At 43.1% G+C, this 23,279-nt stretch overlaps 3 protein-coding genes across 4 annotated transcripts in view; all 3 read left to right on the forward strand.

The window, feature by feature from the left end:
- The window catches only part of LOC110510486 (uncharacterized), an 84,879-nt gene that overhangs the window by 33,678 nt on the left and 27,922 nt on the right, over positions 1-23,279 (forward strand). The window lies entirely within an intron of this gene.
- The window catches only part of LOC110525075 (uncharacterized), a 42,733-nt gene continuing 27,922 nt past the window's right edge, over positions 8,469-23,279 (forward strand). Inside the window, exons 1-3 of one of the 2 annotated variants that reach the window (XM_090236875.1) lie at positions 8,469-9,034; positions 9,309-9,611; positions 9,720-9,797. In XM_090236875.1, coding sequence (XP_090093001.1) covers positions 8,815-9,034; positions 9,309-9,611; positions 9,720-9,797 — 601 coding nt within the window. In that variant the 5' untranslated portion in view covers positions 8,469-8,814. The remainder of the gene's footprint in view (positions 9,035-9,308; positions 9,612-9,719; positions 9,798-23,279) is intronic. The other variant, XM_090236876.1, reaches the window with a different exon arrangement.
- Positions 9,950-13,362, forward strand: LOC149982716 (uncharacterized). The gene is made up of 2 exons (XM_090236881.1): positions 9,950-9,965; positions 10,115-13,362. Exon 2 carries the CDS (start codon positions 11,690-11,692, stop codon positions 12,803-12,805), a length of 1,116 nt encoding a protein of 371 aa, XP_090093007.1. The 5' UTR covers positions 9,950-9,965; positions 10,115-11,689; the 3' UTR covers positions 12,806-13,362.

Here is a 23,279-nt window from a genome sequence, read left to right on the forward strand (position 1 = left end):
CAGTTTAGTGTGTTCATCTGAAGATAGCTAGGTGGGACAAGTTAGACATACTTCTGCCTGGTTTGTTAGGCCGATATAGTTACAGCTTAGTCATTTAGCAGACATTTTATCCAGAGGGACTCACAGGAGCAGATTAGGGTGAAGTGGTGAGGCTGATCTCAATTCCGGTTCAGGAGGTAAGATGAAACATGATAGCACTAGCAAACACTTGAGTGGAGAGAGAAGAACTGTGGTAAATCACCACAGAAGAACTGTGGTAAATCACCACAGAAGAACTGTGGTAAATCACCACAGAAGAACTGTGGTAAATCGAGCAGAGGATGGTGCCACGAGCAGCAGGCCAGCGTGGAGTAGCCAGGCCCAGCAAGAGAAGATTGTGTAAATATATGCTTTGTGTCGAGGGGAACATGATTAAGGTGAATGTGGAAGCAATGTGAAGGTTAAGTGCTGTAATTGTGGGGGAGAACACGGTGCAACATTTGGTGGATGGCAGGTACAGAGAGAGGCTAGAGAGGCTCACATATAGACAATTAGTCATGATGTATCATATGTAGAGGCTGTAAAACAGATTGGTGGACTTGCAGTGTGGACTGATGGAGCTTCCATAGCTGCTCCTGTAGTAAGAGAACCTACTGTCAGACTGATGGAGCTTCCATAGCTGCTCCTGTGGTAAGTGAACCTACTGTCAGACTGATGGAGCTTCCATAGCTGCTCCTGTAGTAAGTGAACCTACAGTCACACTGATGGAGCTTCCATAGCTGCTCCTGTAGTAAGTGAACCTACTGTCAGACTGATGGAGCTTCCATAGCTGCTCCTGTAGTAAGTGAACCTACTGTCAGACTGATGGAGCTTCCATAGCTGCTCCTGTAGTAAGTGAACCTACTGTCAGACTGATGGAGCTTCCATAGCTGCTCCTGTAGTAAGTGAACCTACTGTCAGACAGATGGAGCTTCCATAGCTGCTCCTGTAGTAAGTGAACCTACTGTCAGACTGATGGAGCTTCCATAGCTGCTCCTGTAGTAAGTGAACCTACTGTCAGACTGATGGAGCTTCCATAGCTGCTCCTGTAGTAAGTGAACCTACTGGCAGACTGATGGAGCTTCCATAGCTGCTCCTGTAGTAAGTGAACCTACTGTCAGACTAATGGAGCTTCCATAGCTGCTCCTGTAGTAAGTGAACCTACTGTCAGACTGATGGAGCTTCCATAGCTGCTCCTGTAGTAAGTGAACCTACTGTCAGACTGATGGAGCTTCCATAGCTGCTCCTGTAGTAAGTGAACCTACTGTCAGACTGATGGAGCTTCCATAGCTGCTCCTGTAGTAAGTGAACCTACTGTCAGACTGATGGAGCTTCCATAGCTGCTCCTGTAGTAAGTGAACCTACTGTCAGACTGATGGAGCTTCCATAGCTGCTCCTGTTGGGCTGGTGTTTCTTTTTTTCCCTCGTCTTCTCTCCTTTTTCATGGTATCCAATTGGTAGTTACAGTCTTGTCTCCTCGCTGCAACACCTGCAGACACCAGGGCAACAGGAAGAAGAGGGAGGGACAGCCCCAGTAGTCAGCTGGCTCAGGCACCAGGGCAACAGGAAGAAGAGGGATCAGATGGACCAGAAGCACCAGCAGTAGTGCCACAAACGTCTGCTGTTTGGATGCTGTTTGACGAGAGAGCAACTGAGTGCGAAGGAATCCCTCAGCAGATGCCATAATGGAGATCCAGTCCTATTTGGAGGAGCCCCTCCTCCAACGATTATGTTATGTTGTTCAGATTGTATTCATTTTAATTGTTACATTTATATGCACTTTGTTTATATACATTAAAAAGTAATACTTTAAATACAAATGTTTAATAGCATTATTTTTCATATCAAACCAATGCATTTTTAAAAACATGATAGTTAAGGTAGAGTATGACTTAATTTTATAATTTAATTAGAGTTGTTTTCACACCAATCATAGTCAAACTATAGCAAACTGTTTGACTTGAAAAAATACAAAACATGTTTTTTTTAAAGAGCCGTTTGGGGCCAAAAAGAGCCGGAATGCCCACAACAACAGCCCCTTAAATCATGTCTTGACTTTCTGATTTGTAAATTCACTGCAGTTCCCAACATTGACCAGCAGGTGGTAATGATACTCTCTTCTCAGACAGTAAATGACCACCAGTCAGCTACATTTATTTTGTTAGGAGGGGATGGAAAAGCATTGAGACTATTTGTCATGGAAGCAATTTCACTCATTTACTCATGTGAATGTGTCCAAAGAGATAAGAGAAGCTAATATTGATAGTCACTGTTAAATCTTTACAGCTCAGGATAATATGACTATAATTAAAGATCATCACTACCATCTGCTGGCTGGATCGGTCTTCTGATTTGAACCTTATTCTACACACTGCTAACCTTATGCCTAACCTTAAACCTAAATTAAGATCAGAAATGCACATTTTTGTTTTCATGACATTTTATGATAGGCCTGTAGACAATTTAGACTTTGTGACTGGGTTTTCTATTAACCAGAGAGGCTGGGGGGAGGAGTTTACTCCAAATACCTGAGCAAAGGGGAAAGTGAAAGTTGTGTCTCAGTTTAGGACGGAGGTGTAGATTGTTCTGTAAAAACGTGTAGATATGCACATATAGTGACTATTAGAGTGGTTATGGATTTAAATCAACTATTTGGAATGTGAAGTGGAGGACGTGAAGACCAGTAAAGGTAAGAGGAGATCTCAGTATATTTCACTTTCCAAACTAGACACAACAGCCTTGTCGTTGTTTTAACGCCTGCTCAGCAATCCGGTGCTCATGAATGTGCAGCTTCAAAAAACACTTTGATAGTGAATAAAGTTGACTTCATAGCTTTTATTGGTAAGGTAATCAATACGACTCGGGTTGGTGGAAAGCTGAAATGCCAGTTTGAAGGTTATTGGGCAGTAACAGCTGTTACTGTTGAAGTGGTTGTTGACATGCTGAGCAATCCTAAGGGTGGAGTGTTTAAACATGCTATAGATAGATCAAGTAGAATGGGGGAGGGTGGATCGGGAGGCGTTTTAGGGGGAGGGTGGTTGGGGAGGTGTTTTAGGGGGAGGCGTTTTAGGGGGAGGGTGGTTGGGGAGGCGTTTTAGGGGGAGGGTGGATGGGGAGGCGTTTTAGGGGGAGGGTGTGGTAGATGTTAGTAGGGATTTATTTGGTTTTTATTTTCATGATTATGCAGAATTGGGCATATCGTGATAGATAGTACTTTCTAGCACAGTAGGTGACGGCGTGCACTTACACGATTGTTTGCGGACATGAAATAGAAGAAGAAGTGAATTCTGCCACAAATAGAACAATGAAGGAGACAGACATTTCACTGGATGTATAATGTGAAGCATCCGCTTGGCGTTTCCACTCACTACCAGATATGTTAGTCAGAGGAAGCCCACTGGCGAGTCGTGGGACAAGATGGAACAACACGGGTTTTGGACGATATTCTGCACATATTCTCATCAATTAAACTATTTATCGCAATACCGTTTTGTTGTTCCCAAAACTAGAATCTGTTATGAACAGAGTGGACTAGGTTTTGTAGACGTTAGCCTTTGCAAAGGTTTTTCAAAATTGCGCTGACGAGAAGGAGCGCAAAGGAGTATCGAGTTAATACACATGCGCACTTCACAACGTCGGCTTTCCTTCACGGAAACATGCAGATAGATGCTAGAACGCGCCAACGTCTGCTGTTTAGATGCTGTTTGACGAGAGAGCATCAGGGGATGCAGCACGAAGGAATCCCTCAGCAGATGTCATAATGGAGGTCCGATCCTATTTGGAGGAGCCCCTCTGAGCTGGTGGAAGAACAAGGCCTCTGTCTCCCCACAGCTTACTAAAGTCATGACAGAGAGACTCTGCATCGTGGCCACATCCGTTCCCTCTGAGGGGGTCTTCCCGAAAACTGGACAAATAACTACTGGGAGAAGAAACCGCATCAGCCCTACGAAAGTGAGGCAGCTTGCGTTTCTGAATGTAAATCTCTCATAAAAGCTACATCTGGTCAGCATTGCTGTGTGCTGCTGGTTATAACATGGTAGTAAAGCAGAGAGAGAAAAGAGGGACCAGTTTAATGTTTTAAGATGCTGCAGTTCTGCACATTGTTATTTATTCTTCTTTGATATGGTGAAATATTCTATTATATTGTTCAGATTGAATTCGTTTTTAATTGTTACATTTATATGCATTTTGTTTATATACATTAAATAGTAATACTTTAAATGCAAATGTTTAATAGCATTATTTTTCATATCAAACCAATGCATTTTTAAATACATTGTGGTTAAGGTAGAGTATGATTTCATTTAATAATTTAATTAGAATTGTTTTAACACCAATCATAGTCAAACTGTCGCAAACTGTTTGACTTGAAAAAACACAAAGAGCCGTTTGGGGCCAAAAAGAGCTGGACTGCCAACAACAGCCCCCTAAATCTTGTCTTGACTTTCTGATTTATAAATTCACTGCAGTTCCCAACATTGACCAGCAGGTGGTAGTGATACTCTCTTCTCAGACAGTAAATGACCACCAGTCAGCTACATTTATTTTGTTAGGAGGGGATGGAAAAGCATTGAGACTGTTTGTCATGGAAGCAATTTCACTCATTTACTCATGTGAATGTGTCCAAAGAGATAAGAGAAGCTAATATTGATAGTCACTGTTAAATCTTTACAGCTCAGGATAATATGACTATAATTAAAGATCATCACTACCATCTGCTGGCTGGATCGGTCTTCTGATTTGAACCTTATTCTACACACTGCTAACCTTATGCCTAACCTTAAACCTAAATTAAGATCAGAAATGTACATTTTTGTTTTCATGACATTTTACGATAGGCCTGTAGACAATTTAGACTTTGTGACTGGGTTTTCTAATAACTAGAGAGGCTGGGGGGGGAGGAGTTTACTCCAAATACCTGTGCAAAGGTGAAAGTGAAGGTTGTGTCTCAGTTTAGGCCTGAGGTGTAGATTGTTCTGTAAAAATGTGTAGAAATGCACATATAGTGACTATTAGAGTGGTTATGGGTTTAAATCAACTATTTTGAATGTGAAGTGGAGGACGTGAAGACCAGTAAAGGTAAGAGGAGATCTCAGTATATTTCACTTTCCAAACTAGACACAACAGTCCTGTTTTAAAACAATGAGGACTGGAGACAGAGGAAGGGATGTTTGTATCTGTGTGATTGAGCAAAAGAGAGAATTTGATGAAAGGTAATGATGTAAATATGAATGTTTTCTCTTTTTATTGCAGTTAAAATGGCAGAGTCCAGAGTTCATAGTAAGTCACCATGCTATAATTAATGATTAACTTTTCTTTCATGTATCTGGGAGAACAGAACTAAACCAACTATTGAAAATTAAATGTGTTTGTAGTTTTATTTGTCTTTATGTGTAAATGTGTGTCTGGATGAAATGTGTTTGTAACATGAGGGGCGACAGGTAGACTAGTGGTTAGAGTGTTGAGCAGGTAACCGAAAGGTTGCTAGATTGAATCCCCGAGCTGACAAGGTAAACATCTGTTGTTCTGCCCCTGAACAAGGCAGTTATAACCCACTGTTCCCCTGAACAAGGCAGTTATAACCCACTGTTCCTAGACAGCAGGAACAAGGCAGTTATAACCCACTGTTCCTAGGCAGCAGGAACAAGGCAGTTATAACCCACTGTTCCTAGGCAGCAGGAACAAGGCAGTTATAACCCACTGTTCCTAGGCAGCAGGAACAAGGCAGTTATAACCCACTGTTCCTAGGCAGCAGGAACAAGGCAGTTATAACCCACTGTTCCTAGGCAGCAGGAACAAGGCAGTTATAACCCACTGTTCCTAGGCAGCAGGAACAAGGCAGTTATAACCCACTGTTCCAAGGCAGCAGGAACAAGGCAGTTATAACCCACTGTTCCTAGGCAGCAGGAACAAGGCAGTTATAACCCACTGTTCCTAGACAGCAGGAACAAGGCAGTTATAACCCACTGTTCCTAGGCAGCAGGGTAGGCTGTCATTCTAAAGTGCCTTGCTCAAGGGCTTATCAACACATGTTATCCTAGTTTCCTCAGGGATTCAACCCAGCGACGTTTGGGTTACTGGTCCAATGCTCTTAAGTGCTCAGCTACCTGACAAACATGTCTGACTAATGGAGAAAAACAGAGCCTCTAATTTATTCTATATATTTAGTCATAACAGATCCTTTTCTTCAGTAGATTTAAGTTGAGTTCGGTTCAGGATTTACTTCTAAATGATGTTCCAGATGATTTTACCATCATCCATTAACCTTCACTGAGGTTTAAATCAGAGATGTTTACTATAAAACATCATATGTTGTTATTTCAGGGGGAATTGGCCATGTATAGACCCATAAAGTGAATTAGTATAATAACTGAAGTGATATTTAATGTTATTAGGTTTGTTTAGTGTCTCTTGCACAATGGTAGACCTGGTTAGTATGAATGTTGAGTCTTGGACACTGGGGTAGACCTGGTTAGTATGAATGTTGAGGCTTGGACACTGGGGTAGACCTGGTTAGTATGAATGTTGAGGCTTGGACACTGGGGTAGACCTGGTTAGTATGAATGTTGAGGCTTGGACACTGGGGTAGACCTGGTTAGTATGAATGTTGAGGCTTGGACACTGGGGTAGACCTGGTTAGTATGAATGTTGAGGCTTGGACACTGGGGTAGACCTGGTTAGTATGAATGTTGAGGCTTGGACACTGGGGTAGACCTGGTTAGTATGAATGTTGAGGCTTGGACACTGGGGTAGACCTGGTTAGTATGAATGTTGAGGCTTGGACACTGGGGTGTGTGGGTCATTGAGTTTAGGTGTGTGGGTAAGTGGGCTGAGGTATATAGATATTGAGGTTGAGGAATAGGGGTAAATATCTGTTCATGTTATTATAGACAGAGGACTCTGTCACAACTGTGACCAAGAATAAAACATACTTTTAAATAAATAAATCAAAATGGATGACATGTTAGGCTACTAGTGGCATAAGATTAGCATAGTGGCATGTCTGGGAAAGATGTGGGAACAAATGGGATAATATCATTCTAGATTGTAGCATCACATTCTTCTATGACATATAGACTTTCCTTCAAATGAATCTGTCTGTCTGGGATTGTGGGGGTTGTAGTTTAGAATTGACATGGTCCTGGTTGTTGTATGTCTGTTGTAGTTATTAATTCAGCTGTGTTTATAAATGTACTGAGAGGATTTGTGTTCCTGACACAGATGATGTCATTAAACATGAAATGTTCTCTCTTTCTGAACAGATCAGTTTAAACTCACCTCAGAAGACTATGTGAGGGCTGATGTTGGTGAAGAGGTCACCCTCCCCTGTCACCTCTCACCTGACACCAGTGCTGTTGCCATGACAATCAGGTGGTTTAAGGAGACAGAGTGTATTTACCTGTATAAGAATGGCCAGGTGACAGAGAGGAGTGACTATGAGGGCAGAGTGAGTCTGATCACCCAGGAGCTGGATAGAGGCAACGTGTCTCTGAGGCTGAGAGACTTCAGGTGGTCAGATATAGGAGTCTACATCTGTCAGGTCATCGATGGAGAACAGAAGGAGGAGGCTGCAGTGAGTTTATTGGTCAGAGAAGGTAAGTGTTCTAGAACTCCAGTAATGTTTCTAAACACCTAAACAACAACAATAACAACCAGTCTCTTTCCCTGTACAGAACACTTGTACTTTCTCATGTAGGTAGGAGTTCATAGTAGGAGTTACAGATGAATAGACTAGATTCATTCTGAATATCAACTAGTTACAATGCATATTACCATCACTCTGAGCTTTGAGCTGGTCCTAAAGCATTAGAACCATTCCAACATTACTGTCACGTCCCTTGATTGTCATTAGTAATGAATGTGATGACCAGTCATATCAATATGATGGATGGTATTTGATTGAATAATGTAATGTGACTGAAATAGGATTGAATGTAACTGTAATAACTCATACATTTTGTTATACATTATCAATATTCATTCCTCTCCATCTTGGATAATGGATGATCAGGATCAATACCATAAACCTCCCACAATATATCTGTCATAGAGGTCAATATTTCACATAGTCCTCCCACAATATATCTGCCATGGAGGTCAACATTTCACATAGTCCTCCCACTATATATCTGTCATAGAGGTCATTATTTCATACACCAAAATTATAATAGAATCAGCTTGAATTCAGTTTGATGTCTTATTATGAATCATTCTGTGATGTTTCGTCTGTTCCAATAGTAGCACTGCTTACATCCCTTTCCCTAGATGTACATTAGTAATGAATGTGATGAACAGTCATTCCAATATGATGTATGGTATTTCATTAAATTATGTAATGAGACAGAAATTCAATGAACAATAATAACTAATGCATTCTGTTTTACATGATCATTATTCATGACTCTCCATCTTGGATAATGGATGATCAGAACCAGGTGAGTATTTACTTATTTGTCCGTTTTGTTTCTTGACAACCAATAACACAAGACAAAGAACAGACCAGAGTGTTAATCTGATACTATAAAAACTACAGGCCTTGTGAACAGCAGTGTGTCTTCTTCAAGGCTACAAATTAAATCAGTTTCTTTACATTTATCAAAACTCTCCCCAAATGTTCTCAAGGTAGGTTGTATTATGATGTCATATGTTCTTCACATTCTACTGAATGTATATTCCATAGAACCCTGCCTCCTGACACAATATCCTGTATCTGACATAGAGCCCAATGCTGGTTATCACAAACAATGAAAATAATCATTTGATCAGAGAAAGACCAATAACAAAACAACATTATTTATGAAGTTAACCAGATCTCATTGGTGGCCACAGTCCCTACATGAAGCAGGCTTGAGTTACAGGAGAAATCTGATTGGTCCTGTTTGTTCTGTATATAGTGATGTCGTCTACCACACAGAACTCACCTCTCTGTTTTACACCATAGTCTCAGGATCACTGTATTTACAACATGAGACCCAGGAGGACAAGCTGAAGAGGGAGGCATCAGCTGGTGAGCTTGGTAAGTATGAGAGAGTCTGGAGGAGAGAGGATTGAATCAGGGAACATGAGTGATGTCATTCTGTTTTTCAGACTAATTCATTTGTAATGTATCAAATAGTCAATAGACCAGTTGATGATTGGTTCAGCTCAGATAACTGTTGACTGGAGGAAATAATTACTAATAATTGTACCACCTCCATCAAATGATAATGTCTTTATAGACATACTATTGAATTAATTAATACATTACTTATTCAAACAACCAATTAAATATGTTAATTTCTCTCTCTCAGAGATGTTTAAAGAGATGATGAAACTACTGGAAGAGAGAGAGACAAACTACTGGAAGAGAGAGAGACAAACTACTGGAAGAGAGAGACAAACTACTGGAAGAGAGAGACAAACTACTGGAAGAGAGAGACAAACTACTGGAAGAGAGAGACAAACTACTGGAGGGAAAAGAAAACGAACTAAAAGAGAGGAGACAGGAACTAAAAGAGAGGAGACAGGAAGTAGAAGAGAGGAGACAGGAAGTAGAAGAGAAAGACAACCTACTAGAGGAGAGAGAGAAGCAGTTAAAGGAGAGAGACAAACAGGTGGAGGAAAAATAAAATGAAGGAAATGTATTTGTAGTTTGTTTATACTATGTTTTAAATGTGTCTCTGATGAGTCAGTATGTTGACCAGTTCTCTATGTTGTTACAGTGGGAGGAGAGACCTCAGATAGAGACCCCACACTTCCACTGAGGAGGACAAACAGCATGGAGTTACCTCATCCATCTAGTGAGTTATGGGTGTAGATGATATTATATTAGACACTGTTGTACATCCTCCATCTAGTGAGTTATGGATGTAGATTATATTATATTAGACACTGTTGTACATCCTCCATCTAGTGAGTTATGGATGTAGATGATATTATATTAGACACTGTTGTACCTCCTCCATCTAGTGAGTTATGGGTGTAGATTATATTATATTAGACACTGTTGTACATCCTCCATATAGTGAGTTATGGATGTAGATGATATTATATTAGACACTGTTGTACCTCCTCCAGAGAGTCAGAGTGTTGATCAGTGCTGTGTGTTGTGTTGCAGTGGGAGGAGAGAGCAGCAGTCCAGACTCCACAGTGTCTCCCAAATAACAGAACTGGAGAGACAGGTGAAAGAAGAGGAGTACTGGGGGAAGAAATACAAACACCTTTGTCTGACACATCAGAATGTGGAGTGTTTTCTCATTGGAAAGACGTCGTCCAGATGTCCTTTGGGTGGTGGACCATTCTTGAAACACACAGGAATCCCAACAGCGTTGCAGTTCTTTACACAAGCCAGTGCTCCATGCACCTGTTACCAGACCCCGTTCAAAGACATGTATATATTGCATCTTGCCCATTCACCCTTTGAATGGCACACATACACAATCCATGTCTCAATATCCTTCTTTAACCTTCTTCCTCCCCTTCATCTACACTGATTGAAGTGGATTTAACAAGTGACATAACAAGGGATCATAGCTGATCACCTGGATTCACCTGGTCAGTCTATGTCATGGAAAGATCAAGTGTCCTTAATGTTTTGTACACACAGTGTATGTCTACAGTGACTTGATGAGTAACACATTAGATTATTGTTCTGTTGCTGTTGAGACAACTGTTTTGTGTTAGAGAGGAGACCAGATAGAGACAACTGTTTTGTGTTAGAGAGGAGACCAGATAGAGACAACTGTTTTGTGTTAGAGAGGAGACCAGATAGAGACAACTGTTTTGTGTAGGGGTTAGAGAGGAGACTAGTTAGAGACAACTGTTTTGTGTTAGAGAGGAGACCAGAGAGAGACAACTGTTTTGAGTTAGAGAGGAGACTAGTTAGAGAGACAACTGTTTTGTGTTAGAGAGGAGACCAGAGAGAGACAACTGTTTTGAGTTAGAGAGGAGACCAGAGAGAGACAACTGTTTTGAGTTAGAGAGGAGACTAGTTAGAGAGACAACTGTTTTGTGTTAGAGAGGAGACCAGAGAGAGACAACTGTTTTGTGTTAGAGAGGAGACCAGAGAGAGACAACTGTTTTGAGTTAGAGAGGAGACTAGTTAGAGAGACAACTGTTTTGTGTTAGAGAGGAGACCAGAGAGAGACAACTGTGTTGTGTTAGAGATGAGACCAGATAGAGACAACTGTTTTGTGTTAGAGAGGAGACCAGATAGAGACAACTGTTTTGTGTTAGAGAGGAGACCAGAGAGAGACAACTGTTTGTGTTAGAGAGGAGACCAGAGAGAGACAACTGTTTTGAGTTAGAGAGGAGACTAGTTAGAGAGACAACTGTTTTGTGTTAGAGAGGAGACCAGAGAGAGACAACTGTTTTGTGTTAGAGAGGAGACCAGAGAGAGACAACTGTTTTGTGTAGGGGTTAGAGAGGAGACTAGTTAGAGAGACAACTGTTTTGTGTTAGAGAGGAGACCAGAGAGAGACAACTGTTTTGTGTTAGAGAGGAGACCAGAGAGAGACAACTGTTTTGTGTAGGGGTTAGAGAGGAGACTAGTTAGAGAGACAACTGTTATGTGTAGGGGTTAGAGAGGAGAATAGTTAGAGAGACAACTGTTTTGTATAGGGGTTAGAGAGGAGACTAGTTAGAGAGACAAATGTTGTGTAGGGGTTAGAGAGGAGACTAGTTACAGAGACAAATGTTGTGTTGTGTTTACTACTACTACTACTACTGGTACTTCTACTACTACTACTGGTACTTCTACTACTACTACTGGTACTTCTACTACTACTACTACTGGTACTTCTACTACTACTACTACTGGTACTTCTACTACTACTACCAGTACTACTACTACTACTACCAGTACTACGACTACTACTACCAGTACTACGACTACCAGCACTACTACTACTACTACTACTGGTACTACTACTGGTACTACTACTACTACTACTACTACTACTACTGCTACTACTGGTACTTCTACTACTACTACTGGTACTTCTACTACTACTACTGGTACTTCTACTACTACTACTGGTACTTCTACTACTACTACTACTGGTACTTCTACAACTACTACTACTACCAGTACTACGACTACCAGCACTACTACTACTACTACTACTGGTACTACTACTGGTACTACTACTACTACTACTGCTACTTCTACTACTACTACTGGTACTTCTACTACTACTACTACTACTACTACTACTACTACTGGTACTTCTACTACTACTACTGGTACTTCTACTACTACTACTACTACTACTGGTACTTCTACTACTACTACTACTACTACTACTACAACTACTACTACTACCAGTACTACGACTACCAGCACTACTACTACTACTACTGGTACTACTACTACTACAACTACTACTACTACCAGTACTACGACTACCAGCACTACTACTACTACTACTACTGGTACTACTACTGGTACTACTACTACTACTACTGCTACTTCTACTACTACTACTGGTACTTCTACTACTACTACTACTACTACTACTACTACTACTGGTACTTCTACTACTACTACTGGTACTTCTACTACTACTACTACTACTACTGGTACTTCTACTACTACTACTACTACTACTACTACAACTACTACTACTACCAGTACTACGACTACCAGCACTACTACTACTACTACTGGTACTACTACTACTACAACTACTACTACTACCAGTACTACGACTACCAGCACTACTACTACTACTGGTACTACTACTGGTACTACTACTACTACTACTGGTACTTCTACTACTACTACTTCTACTCTAGGACAGCAGTTTGAGAAGACCAGAGGAAGTGATGGAGCATCAGTCTGAATTACAGATGTCCATATGACTGGGGCGGCAGGGTAGCCTAGTGGTTAGAGTGTAGAGGGGGCAGGGTAGCCTAGTGGTTAGAGTGTCGAGGGGGCAGGGTAGCCTAGTGGTTAGAGTGTAGAGGGGGCAGGGTAGCCTAGTGGTTACAGTGTTGGACTAGTAACCGGAATGGTTGCAAGTTCATAATCCCCAACCTGACAGAGTATCAATCTGTCGTTCTGCCCCTGAACAGGCAGTTAACACACTGTTCCTAGCCGTCATTGAAAATAAGAATTTGTTCTTAACTGACTTGCACAGTTACATAAAGGTAAAGGCTACCTCATTTGCACATGCTGTAAATAGATTTTTCTACTGTATTATTGATTGCATGTTTATTCCATGTGTAAGTCTGTGTTGTTGTATGTGTCAAACTGCTTTGCTTTATCTTGGCCAGGTCGCAGTTGCAAATGAGAACTTGTTCTCAACTAGCCTACCTGGTTAAATAAAGGTGTTCTCAACTAGCCTACCTGATTAAATTAAGGTGTTCTCAACTAGCCTACCTGGTTAAATAAAGGTGAAATAAAAATAAAAAATAAATAAATGCAGATGTCAATATGACTGATAGGTGAGTAATTAAATAGACATGCAGTAACCTTGTCTGACCACCAGATGTCTCTGTTTTACCACCAGAGGAGCAGGAGGAACCATGAGGACTTTCAGAGTAGCAGTTGTCCATATGACTGATAGGTAATTAAATAGACATGCAGTAACCTTGTCTGACCACCAGATGTCTCTGTTTTACCACCAGAGGAGCAGGAGGAACCATGAAGACTTTCAGAGTAGCAGTTGTCCATATGACTGATAGGTAATTATAGACATGCAGTAACCTTGTCTGACCACCAGATGTCTCTGTTTTACCACCAGAGGAGCAGGAGGAACCATGAGGACTTTCAGAGTAGCAGTTGTCCATATGACTGATAGGTAATTAAATAGACATGCAGTAACCTTGTCTGACCACCAGATGTCTCTGTTTTACCACCAGAGGAGCAGGAGGAACCATGAGGACTTTCAGAGTAGCAGTTGTCCATATGACTGATAGGTAATTAAATAGACATGCAGTAACCTTGTCTGACCACCAGATGTCTCTGTTTTACCACCAGAGGAGCAGGAGGAACCATGAGGACTTTCAGAGTAGCAGTTGTCCATATGACTGATAGGTAATTAAATAGACATGCAGTAACCTTGTCTGACCACCAGATGTCTCTGTTTTACCACCAGAGGAGCAGGAGGAACCATGAGGACTTTCAGAGTAGCAGTTGTCCATTCAACACCTGACTCCAATAGTTGATTCCAACTCTTTTGATTTGATACCCAAACAGACACACAGAGAAATATCAGCATCTAACTCTAACTTCCGCGACGCATATAAGGCCCTGCCCCGCCCCCCTTTCGGAAAAGCTGACCACGACTCCATTTTGTTGATCCCTGCCTACAGACAGAAACTAAAACAAGAGGCTCCCACGCTGAGGTCTGTCCAACGCTGGTCCGACCAAGCTGACTCCACACTCCAAGACTGCTTCCATCACGTGGACTGGGATATGTTTCGTATTGCGTCAGATAACAACATTGACGAATACGCTGATTCGGTGTGCGAGTTCATTAGAACGTGCGTTGAAGATGTCGTTCCCATAGCAACGATTAAAACATTCCCTAACCAGAAACCGTGGATTGATGGCAGCATTCATGTGAAACTGAAAGCGCGAACCACTGCTTTTAATCAGGGCAAGGTGTCTGGTAACATGACCGAATACAAACAGTGCAGCTATTCCCTCCGCAAGGCTATCAAACAAGCTAAGCGCCACTACAGAGACAAAGTAGAATCTCAATTCAACGGCTCAGACACAAGAGGCATGTGGCAGGGTCTACAGTCAATCACGGACTACAGGAAGAAATCCAGCCCAGTCACGGACCAGGATGTCTTGCTCCCAGGCAGACTAAATGACTTTTTTGCCCGCTTTGAGGACAATACAGTGCCACTGACACGGCCTGCTACGAAAACATGCGGTCTCTCCTTCACTGCAGCCGAGGTGAGTAAGACATTTAAACGTGTTAACCCTCGCAAGGCTGCAGGCCCAGACGGCATCCCCAGCCGCGCCCTCAGAGCATGCGCAGACCAGCTGGCCGGTGTGTTTACGGACATATTCAATCAATCCCTATACCAGTCTGCTGTTCCCACATGCTTCAAGAGGGCCACCATTGTTCCTGTTCCCAAGAAAGCTAAGGTAACTGAGCTAAACGACTACCGCCCCGTAGCACTCACATCCGTCATCATAAAGTGCTTTGAGAGACTAGTCAAGGACCATATCACCTCCACCCTACCTGACACCCTAGACCCACTCCAATTTGCTTACCGCCCAAATAGGTCCACAGACGATGCAATCTCAACCACACTGCACACTGCCCTAACCCATCTGGAAAAGAGGAATACCTATGTGAGAATGCTGTTCATCGACTACAGCTCGGCATTCAACACCATAGTACCCTCCAAGCTCGTCATCAAGCTTGAGACCCTGGGTCTCGACCCCGCCCTGTGCAACTGGGTACTGGACTTCCTGACGGGCCGCCCCCAGGTGGTGAGGGTAGGCAACAACATCTCCCCGCTGATCCTCAACACTGGGGCCCCACAAGGGTGCGTTCTGAGCCCTCTCCTGTACTCCCTGTTCACCCACGACTGCGTGGCCACGCACGCCTCCAACTCAATCATCAAGTTTGCGGATGACACAACAGTGGTAGGCTTGATTACCAACAACGACGAGACGGCCTACAGGGAGGAGGTGAGGGCCCTCGGAGTGTGGTGTCAGGAAAATAACCTCACACTCAACGTCAACAAAACTAAGGAGATGATTGTGGACTTCAGGAAACAGCAGAGGGAACACCCCCCTATCCACATCGATGGAACAGTAGTGGAGAGGGTAGCAAGTTTTAAGTTCCTCGGCATACACATCACAGACAAACTGAATTGGTCCACTCACACAGACAGCATCGTGAAGAAGGCGCAGCAGCGCCTCTTCAACCTCAGGAGGCTGAAGAAATTCGGCTTGTCACCAAAAGCACTCACAAACTTCTACAGATGCACAATCGAGAGCATCCTGGCGGGCTGTATCACCGCCTGGTATGGCAACTGCACCGCCCTCAACCGTAAGGCTCTCCAGAGGGTAGTGAGGTCTGCACAACGCATCACCGGGGGCAAACTACCTGCCCTCCAGGACACCTACACCACCCGATGTCACAGGAAGGCCATAAAGATCATCAAGGACATCAACCACCCGAGCCACTGCCTGTTCACCCCGCTATCATCCAGAAGGCGAGGTCAGTACAGGTGCATCAAAGCTGGGACCGAGAGACTGAAAAACAGCTTCTATCTCAAGGCCATCAGACTGTTAAACAGCCACCACTAACACTGAGTGGCTGCTGCCAACACACTGACACTGACTCAACTCCAGCCACTTTAATAATGGGAATTGATGGGAAATGAGGTAAATATATCACTAGCCACTTTAAACAATGCTACCTTATATAATGTTACTTACCCTACATTATTCATCTCATATGCATACGTATATACTGTACTCTATATCATCGACTGTATCCTTATGTAATACATGTATCACTAGCCACTTTAAACTATGCCACTTTGTTTACATACTCATCTCATTTGTACATACTGTACTCGATACCATCTACTGTATCTTGCCTATGCTGCTCTGTACCATCACTCATTCATATATCCTTATGTACATATTCTTTATCCCCTTACACTGTGTATAAGACAGTAGTTTGGGAATTGTTAGTTAGATTACTTGTTGGTTATTACTGCATTGTCGGAACTAGAAGCACAAGCATTTCGCTACACTCGCATTAACATCTGCTAACCATGTGACCATTAACATCTGCTAACCATGTGACCATTAACATCTGCTAACCATGTGACCATTAACATCTGCTAACCATGTGTCCATTAACATCTGCTAACCATGTGTCCATTAACATCTGCTAACCATGTGTCCATTAACATCTGCTAACCATGTGTCCATTAACATCTGCTAACCATGTGTCCATTAACATCTGCTAACCATGTGTCCATTAACATCTGCTAACCATGTGACCATTAACATCTGCTAACCATGTGACCATTAACATCTGCTAACCATGTGACCATTAACATCTGCTAACCATGTGACCATTAACATCTGCTAACCATGTGACCATTAACATCTGCTAACCATGTGACCATTAACATCTGCTAACCATGTGTATGTGACCAATAACATCTACTAACCATGTGTATGTGACCAATAACATCTACTAACCATGTGTATGTGACCAATAACATCTACTAACCATGTGACCAATAACATCTGCTAACCATGTGACCATTAACATCTGCTAACCATGTGACCATTAACATCTGCTAACCATGTGACCATTAACATCTGCTAACCATGTGACCATTAACATCTGCTAACCATGTGTCCATTAACATCTGCTAACCATGTGACCATTAACATCTGCTAACCATGTGACCATTAACATCTGCTAACCATGTGACCATTAACATCTGCTAACCATGTGTCCATTAACATCTGCTAACCATGTGACCATTAACATCTGCTAACCATGTGTCCATTAACATCTGCTAACCATGTGTATGTGACCAATAACATCTACTAACCATGTGTCCATTAACATCTGCTAACCATGTGTCCATTAACATCTGCTAACCATGTGTCCATTAACATCTGCTAACCATGTGACCATTAACATCTGCTAACCATGTGACCATTAACATCTGCTAACTTTGTGACCATTAACATCTGCTAACCATGTGACCATTAACATCTGCTAACCATGTGTATGTGACCAATAACATCTACTAACCATGTGTATGTGACCAATAACATCTACTAACCATGTGTATGTGACCAATAACATCTACTAACCATGTGACCAATAACATCTGCTAACCATGTGACCATTAACATCTGCTAACCATGTGACCATTAACATCTGCTAACCATGTGACCATTAACATCTGCTAACCATGTGACCATTAACATCTGCTAACCATGTGACAATTAACATCTGCTAACCATGTGACCATTAACATCTGCTAACCATGTGTCCATTAACATCTGCTAACCATGTGTCCATTAACATCTGCTAACCATGTGACCAATAACATCTGCTAACCATGTGTCCATTAACATCTGCTAACCATGTGACCATTAACATCTGCTAACCATGTGTCCATTAACATCTGCTAACCATGTGACCATTAACATCTGCTAACCATGTGTCCATTAACATCTGCTAACCATGTGTCTGTGACAAATAACATTTGATTTGCATCATGTTGCTTGTTTTACTATATAGAAAGTGTTTTGTTGCTTTGTGTCACACATAGTACATGTTACTTCAACAATACAGTATTAAATCAGTATCACTAAATACCATATCAGTTTTCTGTCTCCCATACCTTGATACCTTGATAATCAGAATATAGTGTGAATAATGTTGTAGCTTTTCATTGACGGTGTTTGTAAGATGTTCCCTTTTAAATGTTCTGGTTATTTAGTGGAGCTTTGTCCTTTTGAGAGGCTGTTTTTAAACCAGAAACTGTATTTATTTAAGACACATAGTGATGTCATAAGTCAATGGTGCCACCTGACATTGATTTTAAAAGGCAGGATAATGATAAATAGTTCCACTTTCCACATCTGTCTTCATTTGTAAGATATCCAGACACAATGCATGTCTGACTCCCTCCGGAGGTGTTCAGGAAAATCACAATCACATCATAATGTGTCTTTTCATCATCTACCCCAGTGGTTCAACCACTCAACCTCCAGGGGTCTGCACTGCTATGCTCTACTACACCATGCGCCCTGCCCTACACACACACACAACTCCTGTCTTTTCATCATCTACCCCAGTGGTTCACAAACTTTGTATCGTCCCGTACCCCTTCAAACACTCAACCTCCAGGGGTCTGCACTGCTATGCTCTCTACTACACCATGCGCCCTACCCTACCACACACACACACACACCTCCTGAATAGTCTAAACACAGCTAAAACACAACACCTGAATACTCCAAACACACACCACTAAAACATAAATGAGGGAGGTGAAGATGAGGGAGAAGGAGAAATGAGTTAGAAGGTGATGGGTGGAAAGAAGACAAAAGTGAGGACGTTCAGGGTGAGGGGTGATGAGAAGGAAAGGTTGGTGATGAAGGAGGGGAGAGGAGAGGAGGCTGGCGAGAGGTGAGGAGAGGAGATAGGCGAGAGGTGAGGAGAGGGTACAGGCGAGAGGTGGGGAGAGGGTACAGGCGAGAGGTGGGGAGAGGGGTTAGGAGAGAGGTGAGGAGAGGGTACAGGCGAGAGGTGGGGAGAGGGTACAGGCGAGAGGTGGGGAGAGGGGTTAGGAGAGAGGTGAGGAGAGGGGATAGGCGGGGAGAGGGTACAGGCGAGAGGTGAGGAGAGGGGATAGGCGAAAGGTGAGGAGTGGGTACAGGCGAGAGGTGAGGAGAAGGGATAGGCGAGAGGTGAGGAGAGGGTACAGGCGAGAGGTGATGAGAGGGGACAGGTGAGGAGAGGGTACAGGCGAGAGGTGAGGAGAGGGGACAGGCGAGAGGTGAGGAGAGGTGAGGAGATGGTACAGGTGAGAGGGGAGGAGAGGGGGCAGGCGAGGGGACAGGTGAGGAGCAGCAGGGTTTCTGCAGATAAATGTGGGCTTTAGTATTGTCTTCTTTGGTAACTGTAGTATAAGCAGGATAAACAACTCCTTTCTGTACATTACCTTGGGAAAAGGAACTCCACAAAGGCACTCGGCTCCACCTTGTCCTGCTGCGTCGTCCATCATTTCCAAGGTAATGTACAGAACGTCTGTGTTTATCTCTTACATAATATACAGATGATATCAACTTGGTGAAATCCCTTACCTTCCTCCGCCTGCTCTCCCACTCCTCAAAACAACAACGTTTCATCTCCTGTGGCAAAAATAAGTATTGAGTTCATCTGTTTTGTGTGAAAAAGTGTTTCCTGTTGGAATGCCAATGATGTGTGATTTAAACAGATTTACTCAGCTATATTATCTACATACTTTCTCCTGGTCTGCAGCCAGAGAGAGATGGTAGGCCTCGTCTTGGAGACGTCGTATCTCCCACATTTCCTCTAGAGACTGTAATCAATACAGGTGCAGTAATAAATACAGCCATTCTGATTGTTACGTTACAATGACAATCCTAGAACTAATATTATACTTTATCATTTGATGTTAAAAGTGGAAAAGGTCATTTAACGTTCCAAACCTCTAGTGTCATTGAAGCTTGTGGTGAGTCAACAGGGAGGCCTGTCTCCATAGGTGGAGTCTCTGTCTCGTGGTGAGTCAACAGGGAGGCCTGTCTCCATAGGTGGAGTCTCTGTCTCGTGGTGAGTCAACAGGGAGGCCTGTCTCCATAGGTGGAGTCTCTGTCTCGTGGTGAGTCAACAGGGAGGCCTGTCTCCATAGGTGGAGTCTCTGTCTCGTGGTGAGTCAACAGGGAGGCCTGTCTCCATAGGTGGAGTCTCTGTCTCGTGGTGAGTCAACAGGGAGGCCTGTCTCCATAGGTGGAGTCTCTGTCTCGTGGTGAGTCAACAGGGAGGCCTGTCTCCATAGGTGGAGTCTCTGTCTCGTGGTGAGTCAACAGGGAGGCCTGTCTCCATAGGTGGAGTCTCTGTCTCGTGGTGAGTCAACAGGGAGGCCTGTCTCCATAGGTGGAGTCTCTGTCTCGTGGTGAGTCAACAGGGAGGCCTGTCTCCATAGGTGGAGTCTCTGTCTCCGAGGTTCTGTCCTCCCTTACAGTTTCCTTTGACATTAAAATACAAGAAATCACCAGTTGATCAATTACTTTATAACGTTTGTATACAGAGGGAAATCCAGTTAATTTTAACATGAATTCAGTCCAGGTTCTTTTAAAATGAATTCGTTACCTCTGGCATTCATCATGTGACGTAATAAATATCAATCTCCCTCTCCCTTCCTAACACATAAACTATCAAATACCTTCAATCTTAAGTACAGGGCAGACCTCCATAGTCCAGCTGATTTGATTGCTGTCCAGCTGTAGGAGAAGGAGCCTCCTCCTCCTGTCTATCTTAAAAGCCTCTACAATTGGTTTCATCTGGGGGAATGTTTCCCCCAAAACCTTCTAGAAGCTGCTCTCCTCCTGACCATAGTGCAACTTGATCTGCCTCACAGGAGACTCTGAAGACACTGAGATATGGAAACATTATTTAAATCTAATGAAAGTATCCTAATATAAAACAGGGAAACTGTCCATGATCTTTAAATCAGTAAAATATCCTTCAATAAGTCTGTTAAATCACAAGACAGATTCACACCTAACTTCCTTACAAAGCAATCACTGTGGACCCCACTGTGTCCTCATGTACTGCAGGGATAAAGGGAAAATGTACCTCTCCTGTTCAGCTGCAGGATGTGAGGCTCAGCGATCAGACAAACCCTCATAGTTATCAGTCTGCTTCTCCCGGGTTGACACCTTTGGATTCCAGCATTATTCCGTCTCCTGAACGACTGAAATCTGACATGTGTAAACGTTATAAAAGGTACAATAATGACATTCAGCCTAATCGACGGGGTCCAGACTCACACACCCCACGGTAGCTGCTGCTGTCGTTAGCTAACTAACAGTTTGTTCAGTCCAACGACGCTTCATGTTCAAGTGATATTTGAAGAAAAAGTAAACATCATAACACAACATGATAACAATAGAAAGGACTAGTTTACTGGAACAGACACTGTAAAATAACACACGATAACATAGCTAGCTAGATATACTAATAATAGACAGGGGATCGATAACATAGCTAGCTAGATATACTAATAATAGACAGGGGATCGTTGTGTTAACGTTACTAGGTAGTTGTACCGGTTAATGTTGACTTTTGCCAGGTATAACCTAACCTACTATAATGAATCCCACCTTTGAACCACCTGATCCTGAACAAACGTTTAGCTGCGTCCTTACCTAGGACTGGATGGTCAAAAAGCTTTCTCATCTCTCCCGTGAACTCCTGGTATGAAGCCATGCAGGTCTCCTGTCGTTCCCAAACGGCTGAAGCCCATTCCAGAGATCTTCCACGCAGCAGTTCAATAACAAAGGCTATCCTAGCCTTGTCAGTGGCGTAAGAATGGGGCTGCAGATCAAACACTAACCCACACTGCATAAGAAAATCCCCTTCATATTTATCAGGAGTCGGTACCTTCCGTTCACGACACGGCAGGTGAGATGGGTAACACAGGTGGTGAATGAATCGCCGGCAAACTGAGCTGATCCTGGATCTGTGTCAAGCTAGTAGATAAGTTCTGGATTGAACCCGCTATCTCCTGTAGCGCCGTATTGTGTTGTCCCAATGTCCTCCCCTGCTGGGTAATGGCATGGCAAACAGAGTCCAGGTCCGCTGGGTTCATCCTTGGCCGGATCGTTCTGTCACGTTTCTTCAAAATCGAACCCAGAAGCAGACCAGGACAAGGAGAGTAGGAAGAAGGTGAGTATTTATTTACAAGTGAATGTGAATGGTTAGATATATCCAGGTGGCGTAGCGGGCAGCGGTGGTGAGTTGATGGGAGTAAATAGGTGGATCCAATGGGGTAGCGGAATCCTCCGACGACCAGGCGGGAATGGGGTAAATGATCCGGGTAAGTAACTGAAGACAGGAGGTAAGTTTAAGGCAAGCAATACGTAAAAAACAACAAAACAAATTCTATCCAACTTGAGGCTGATACTATGGCACAACATACTGTTCATGGCTAACGATCCGGCAGGGAATGGATGTCAGGTCCGGGCTTATGAAGAGGAGAACAGCTGGGGCTTTCCAAGGAGCAATTACCGGAAGCCATTGAAGCAACCACTCTGAACGGCATTATTCTGGCACGGATCACTATGAGGACTGAACCGGTTAAGATGTTGTTGTCGGGGAATCATTCAGAGGTTATTTCTTTTTTCATTTTGCCTTCCCCCCGGGATGTTCCTCTGGTTCTTGGATACCCCTGGCTAAGAGAACACAATCCTTCGTTCGATTGGGTGACTGGTAAGGTAACTAGTTGGAGCATTGAGTGCCATGCTAACTGCCTCAGGACTGCCTGTTCTCATGCTGTCCCCAGTCGGGTCAGTGAGTCTGCTCCTCCTGATTTGTCCTTGGTTCCTGAAACATATCACGAGTTGGGTGAGGTGTTCAGTAAGCAGAAAGCTCAGTCACTTCCTCCCCACCGACATTATGATTGTACAATTAAGCTGTTCCCTGGAGCTGCCTTTCCCAAGGACGGTTATACAGTATTTCTCAACCTGAGAGGGAAGCCCTGGAGACCTACATTAAGGAGTCTCTTGCTGCAGGTCT

This window comes from Oncorhynchus mykiss, chromosome 6 (genome assembly GCF_057628025.1).
Source record: "Oncorhynchus mykiss isolate SJ-2025 chromosome 6, ASM5762802v1, whole genome shotgun sequence".
Classification (NCBI taxonomy): domain Eukaryota; kingdom Metazoa; phylum Chordata; class Actinopteri; order Salmoniformes; family Salmonidae; genus Oncorhynchus; species Oncorhynchus mykiss.

Excerpts from the sequence above, each read along its gene's own strand:
- LOC149982716 (XM_090236881.1), top strand. The coding sequence starts at position 11,690 with ATGTTGTGTTGTGTTTACTACTACTACTACTACTGGTACTTCTACTAC.